Here is a 7,582-nt window from a genome sequence, read left to right on the forward strand (position 1 = left end):
TTAAAGGAAAGAATTTTATTTTACCTCTTTTATCTTACATACTATTTAAGAAGCTACTATAAATGACGCACACTGTAATACTTTATTTTACCCCTTTTTATACTGCAGATTTGTTAAGGGGAAACTACAAACTAGTTTATGTTTTATTTTACTTACTTTTATCGTGCATGTTTCAGAATTTTATTTTACTTCTTTTTAGCTTACATATTTGTAAAGCGACTGCTGCAAATTATGATATTTCAATGTATCTGTTTTTATCTTACATATCTGTTAACGAACTATTGCAAATTAAAGAAAAGATTTTTTCGTGCATCATGCAGGGAAGTCCGTAACCTATTTTATTTGCAGGATGCGATGGGAAAGACACACCTACAGAATAGAAACTTTTTTTAAAAAACTTAAAATTGCAATTAAAAAATGACCATTTAAAAATTTAATTTTATCTCATTTCCAGTGCAAAAACTGCCTTTGGCAAATTATCCTTAGGCGATCAGGTACAAAGGAAATGCAGAACATAAACATACAAATACAGTTCCAAAGCAAACAAGCTAATTTCTGGGTCGTTTCCAGTTTCTTTCATAATTAATATTCTTTCATAGGGCTCACTAACAAACCATGAAAAATCGAACACCCGGGTTTATAACAAACTTCCACGTGTAAAAAACTGTGATGTGATCCCATCACAGTTTCCTATACACCTAATGTTATTTTATTCTGCTACAGTGAATCTCAAAACATATGGAATTCGGATACAACGAATCTATTTTATAGCCCACTTCTGCGGGTAACGGGACCCGAGGGTATAAAGAGTTATATCTCTAAAAAGTAGTTAAGATTTTCTCAAGTCAGATATTTAAACACAGATGTGGTTTCTTTGAACGAAGCGAATCATTCTGAGACTAAGTTGTATATTCTTTTATAGTTAATTACTGATGAGAAATAGCTTTCTCTTTACCAACTTTTTCTTCTTCATGTAGGCCACACCGAGGAAGGACTTCCCTACCAGAAAAATCCCCAAAGGCGCCAGCGAAATCGGAACGACGCGAGTCACCAACAACGGATGGAGCCATTCCGACTCCCAGAAAGAAGTGACGCTTTCTTGGAGTTCTTCTGGAAGTTATGGCAGCTCTTCCACTTTTATTCCAACAGTCAAACCCATATGGTACGGGATCGATGAACTACCAGCAAAAGACCAATCCAACGGGAAATATCAGGGCAGAAACGGTCAAGTACAGACCTCCGCTCCATTTGGCACACGCATGAGGGCCACACCTGTGACCATCGAAGAAACTTGGGCTCCCACAGAGTACCAGTCGCATGCCACGCCACCGAGTCCATCTTCTACATTAAAATCTACAGGCACAACAAACTACGAGTGGTCAAACGACTTGGTGGACACGGCCATCATTCCTACAGAGATTAAAGGCGTCTGGGAGCAGAGGTCTTCGAAGAAACTGGACGAGGACACACACTTTGCAGCAAGTGGACGCAAAGGGCATTTAAAAAAGCTTGATATATTTGACAATACTAGCCATCAATCGCTAGAAGACCAAACAGAGACTTGGGGACGACGAAAGGTTCTGAGAGATGCCTCTTCGAATCGCATTTCACGGTTTACAACAACACCGAGAAGGTGGACCACTAGAAATACGAAGAAGCAAAACATCGCTGACCACTCAAAGACCCCTAACATAGACGACAGGCCATTTGAGTAATTTCTATAGCAGTGCTTCTCGAGATTTCGATAGGAAACAAACTCTTGTCTCAACTCCCGTTCTATATGTCTTTAATCAATATAAACAATACATGTGAAACAATCATCCACTCAGGTCCCATTGCGATTTAAGGATTCGGGTATTTTTCTCTTCTACTGACCGTGAAGGAACTCAGTTTAATATCGGTTTCGTCTATCTAGAATTCCACATGACAGCTTAGTATTCCGGTATGGTGAAGGTAGCTGCAGTTAATAATTTAAAAATAATCCGAGAGTACGAAACTTTCGGTTATTCCTCCTATTTAATAGCCTAAAAATGAGTAAATATTTAAAAATTAAATTAATTATTTTTCAATGATTAAATTTCCGTTTAATAATTGAAAATAATTTGTCCTTTAATGACAAAAAGTAGATGCAGATTTTATAATATAAAAAATAACCAAAGTATTTATTGGAGTATGAACTGTTCTCGGAGAATCCTCTTAGTTAATACCTACAGGTAAACAATAATTTTAAAATAATTTGAGGTATCTTCAGATTAAATAACCTAAAAATAATCTGAAGTTTAATAGCCTAAAAATTATTCAAGATAGTTGCACATTTCCTAACAAAAATATAACCCGAATATTCATTGAAGTACGAACTATTCTCTGAGAATCCTCTTATTTAATAGCCTAAAAATAAATAAAAACTTAAAATGTAATTTCAAGTAGTTTCAGATTAAATAACCTAAAATTAATTTGTAATCTAATAACGTAAAAATAAATTGTGGTAGCTGCAGATTCAATAACATTAGAAATAATCTGAGTGTTCTTTGGGGGTCATAATATATCTCAGAGATTCTTTATTTAAATTATTCCTTTTTCACAGAAGGTATTAAAATTCTCAAAAATGTAAGAAAAATACATTCAATTTTCTTAATTTTTCTAACGTTCTTAATTCACCTTGAAAATGTTAAAAATAACGAATTTTATTTTCGTTGCTAGTGAAATACGACATAAGAGACGTTACAGTTGTTTTCCTAATTAAAATTGAATATGACTTCTGAGCAAACCAAGGAGACATAATTAGGCTTAGTTAGCTCTTCAGAAATTAATATATTGCTTTGTTTTTAGAAATTTTTAAAAACTTTATCAAGTAAACTCAACATTTTTTTAATTCAGAGAGTTTAATTTGCTATAAACATCATAACTGAAGTGATTTATTTTCACAGAAAGTATATCGCATAAATTTTGATTAAAAAACGCTGTTCTTAGTACAGGAACCATTATCATATAACTGCATGGGTATCATTAATTGTATCATATTACGTGATATAGAAAATATGGGAAGGGTTCAGTGCCATACTATGATATATATGTATTTATTTTCATACTATTTATAGAAAAAATAAATAAATAAATATTTTCATTTGGTCATACAGCATTGAATTCATTTTTTGTCTGTTTTGATATTAGATTATGAAATTTCTTAACAGAACTTTACAGTCCAAAATATTTTCACCAAAGTTTTTTTTTTTTTTTTTTTTTTTTTTTTTTTTTAAAGATTTCCAATACTTCCCGATCCTTGCATTACACTGCCATGCCTTGTCAAATATCGCTGTTACGTGAAATAAACATCGTTAATTTATCTTGTTTGTAGAGCCAGTTTGAAGAATGTTGCCACTTCGCAAAGTATATGCTTTTGGATTTCTAATTCATTTTTTTATCAATCAGTAACAGCTTAACAAAGTGCGAGATTTCAAAGTACCAAAACGCATTTCTTAACACTTTAAATCTTTGCTTTTCTCTGTTTATTCACCTAATTCTATGTCCATATATTATTGTAGATTAAATATTACTTCATACAACTGTGCACTAAAATATTATTTAATTGGGTCTCTGCAATAGTGCACCGAACTATTATTTAATTCCATTTTTTAATGTTATTGTACACTTAAGTTGCTTAAATATGTCCCTGCACGCAGTTATTACATACTTCTACCCCGAATATTTCAAATAAAATTCTACCTCTCTATGTTATAGTATAGAAACCAATTATTTGAGTAAGAAACAGGAAAAACGAGCGATGCCCTAGCCGAGACTCGAACTGCGGACTTTCCTATTGGCAGCCAGAAGTGCTTCCAAGTTACACCAAAACACGTGATAAAGACGGAGAAATTGCTTTACATCTGTACACCGAAAAATACTTAATTATGCCCCTACGTAAAATCGTTCACTAAAATGTTACTTAATTACGTTCGTACATATAATTGTACATCGAACTATCATTTTATTCCATCTCTACATATTTAAATGCACACAAAAATGTTACTTAATTATGCCCATACTTAAAATACCCCATACTTTAAAATTTTATTTAATTACGTTCCTAAGTAGATTTGTAAACAGAACTATCATTTAGTCCTGTCTCTATATGTAATTGTACAAGAAAATGTTACTTAGTTAAGCTTCTACAGATAATTGTACATTGAAATGTTATTCAGTCGCGCTTCTACATACCCTTTTACATCTAACCATTAACTAATTTCATCTCTTTATGTTATTGTAAGCCGAAATATTACTTAATTGTACCTCCTACTTACAACTGTACACCAAAACATTACTTAATTAATTAATTATAATAATTAAGGTCTCTGGAACTATTCATTAATTCTATATCTAGATGTTATTGTAAACCAAAATGTTGCTTAATTAAGCCCCTGCAAGCACTTGTACACTAAAAGGCCCCGACAAACGACTATACACAGGCATGTAATATCCCTCCATACTATTGCATGCGTACGGGTTCGTTATAGATTGAATGCATACAGTTTCTATGGTAGGTTGATAAAAATTTACTTTACCAAGGGAAACACTTCACAGTTCTGGAACTTTTGACAAAAAGTAATCGTACAACTCTTCACAGCATCACAGAGTACAGTTAGTAATCGCACTTCAAACTACTAAGAAAGTTGAACACAAAGCAATGTATAGCGCATCTAAAGAGCGAAACCAAAAGCGATACCTGAAATATTTCATGATTACAATACTTCCTTTATTTATACAAGGAGGTAATAAAATGGTTATTTTAACCATCTCAAGACTTTGTCGTTGTTCTCGGACATAGCGAAGATCCGCTTCACGTCTGCTAGAGTTATAGGACTAAAATAGCATTGCCAGATCAAGTGTAACCCTATAACATGTAGCTGTGTGCACTGGTATGCCGTTAAGAATACATCTCAAAGATATGCCTGTGTACTTGTAGGGTCTTCCTATGGAAAGCAGCTTGTATCATTGTCCTTCAGATCTACTAGAAATGACAAGCGAGCTATCGCTCTAGCTTTAATTAAGATGGCAAAGTCGTAAGAAATTTAAAATAGCCTTTTTATTGAACACTTACTGAGATCGCAGTTAATGATATCATTCGGATTATGGTTACCGATTTTCCGAAATCCCGCTTTTTAGTAAACGAAAACATGGAAAATACATCGCTTGTTGCGATCAACAATTCGGTTAACATTATCAGAAATTACAGAATACATTATATAAGAGTTCACTTGATCTGGCAATGCTATTTAAGTTCTAAAAACCCTAACGGACGTCAAGCGAGTTCTCGCCATATCTGAGAACACCAATAAAGTCTTTACAATGTTAAAATACCTTCTTATTTAAATATAACTAAGAACATAGTAAGTATATATTCTTGTATTACAGCGACCACAACTCGTGGTAATGCAAAATAATTAAATAGAACAGTTCAGTTTAACATAAACGTTTAACAGCTGTCAAAGACTACACAATTAAATATAACTTAACGGTGTTTTAGGAGAAGTGGCCAAGCCCCAATTCTTCGAAGGCCTCTTCTTGTTGAAGTCTTGTATGTTCCAAACGGGATTGACTGGATCGTGAACGAAATACCGTCTGGCAGCTGTTTCTTGTACACCTACCACCCCGTTCAGTTCGCAGTCAGAGAGCATGTTCGAGCGGCTGACGTGGAACCACAAATCGCAAACAAAGTATTTCTGGTTGAAGATGGTTCCGACAGGGTAAAGGAAATAGTTTCTGCCATTCCCTTGTTAACAAATAACATGCAAAACCTGAAATAGAATGTTTATTTAATTACATGGTTGTCTGTTAAACGATAGCCGCAGAAATCTTATGACTTTTAAAACTGCATAGAGCTTAAATTAGAATTAAATTCCATGCTGTTAAATTGCAAAATTTTAGTTTCTGAAATAAATGCTTTTAATTATTATTGTAAATACACTCTTGATAAGAGGAATGGTTCCACTAATTTTAATTAAGTTTAACTGTTATTTAAATTATTTTTATTTTTATTTAAATATTCTTTAAAATCCAAATAATATTTAATTTTTGTATTAGAAAAAAACACTAAATCTGGATCAAAAGTATTTATCCCGCCCCTTCCATGCGATAGATCATTTCAAAATTTAGATTACAAATTTGTATTCAAAAATTGAAATTTTGATTCATTTTTTCTAATCTCAAAAGAAAATAATTCTGTTGATTTTATGAGGCTTTTAAATACTCGAAAGTTTCTACAGTATTTTCTATAGAAAATTCAAGGACAGAAGCTTGTTTAGGATTCTTTAGAATGATGGCCGAATTTTCAACGAACTGTATCTGATATTTTTAGTAGAATTCTGTTAGTAGATTCTAAACACACTATGTAAGATTCTGTATGTTGATTCTCAAAAACAGTAAAAATTTTTATAGAATCTCAGAACAAATATATGTAGAAAATCTACCCGTGAGTCTATAGAATCTGTGTTCGTAACTCTGTAGCAGATATATCTAATGTTTTATAAAATTCTATAGATCCCTGATCTAGTTTATAGAAAACTGGGGCATAATTCTAAATTCTCAAAAAGGTTGATCCGTGGATTTTTTTCTTAGAATTCTATGAGAAATTTTCGTAAGGGATTTGTGGAACACTTTTCTAGTCTCTCTCCCTTTTTATTGTGCACAACATTTTTGGACAATATTTATGTGAGTATCGTCGTAAAGAAATTTCTTCATCTGTGCTGCAAACATTCGTCATCTCATTTTTAGAAGCATGTTCGGCTAGTAAGTCGGAGGTCTGCAGTTTCGAATCTCTGCTTTCACTGTCGTTTGGTTTTATAAAATCATCGAAGTCTTCATTTTTCATTCGTCGGTTAATTTTTCGATTTCTGCTTCTTCCGTATCTGAGAATTACCAGTTACTGGCACTTGCACAGTTGTTTGGCTTCATTTTAAATTGATAGAAATACTTTCAAATTATTGATGACTTCCGAGAGATGATACAAGCAAGTATTCAGTGTTGATGTGGTAACGTTGAACTCCAACGAATAAAACTAGCGGTGGACAAAGTACACTCATCAGTTGTTGAACTTTTCAAGTTCAACAACTGATGCTTCCAAAAGCCTAAATGTAAGAATAAGTGTCTTTTCTAAGGCCTAAGGTGTAATAAGCAAGTCTTTGGAGCTCTCGTCCATCAGCATTGCGTAGATAAATGAAATTGTTGGAACATTAAAATGAAATAAAAAATTTAAAAAAGACAAATATAGTTTAGTAACATATGGAGATGAATAAGCATTAGATATGACAAATATCCAGTCCGAGTCTTTGGATATGTATAAGAACGTCTCTGATTTTGGACCTAAGGTGTCTGTTCTTTATTGCATATTTCTTAAATGGTATTAGTAAATCTAAACAATTAAGATAAAGCGTAAACGCGAAACCATGTTCCGCAGGTTCAAACTCGGCAAGGGCTAACCGTACAAATAACTACTCAAACACATGCAACTTTTGTTTAGCCTAAGCGTTTCAACATAAATCTATCTTAACATAAAACTATGCATATGAAAAAAAAATATTTATACCAA

At 32.9% G+C, this 7,582-nt stretch overlaps 1 protein-coding gene across 3 annotated transcripts in view; it reads left to right on the forward strand.

Moving 5' to 3' along the window:
* LOC118186799 (uncharacterized) overlaps positions 1-3,130 on the forward strand; it is a 38,066-nt gene extending 34,936 nt beyond the window's left edge. For all 3 annotated transcript variants that reach the window (XM_035356949.2, XM_035356947.2, XM_035356948.2), the window contains exon 7: positions 978-3,130. In XM_035356949.2, coding sequence (XP_035212840.1) covers positions 978-1,715 — 738 coding nt within the window. In that variant the 3' untranslated portion in view covers positions 1,716-3,130. The remainder of the gene's footprint in view (positions 1-977) is intronic.
* The last annotated feature ends 4,452 nt before the right edge of the window (positions 3,131-7,582 follow it).

The sequence above is a fragment of the Stegodyphus dumicola genome, chromosome 1, assembly GCF_044657685.1.
Source record: "Stegodyphus dumicola isolate Sdum_Otavi_A_Nest chromosome 1, ASM4465768v1".
Lineage (NCBI taxonomy): Eukaryota > Metazoa > Arthropoda > Arachnida > Araneae > Eresidae > Stegodyphus > Stegodyphus dumicola.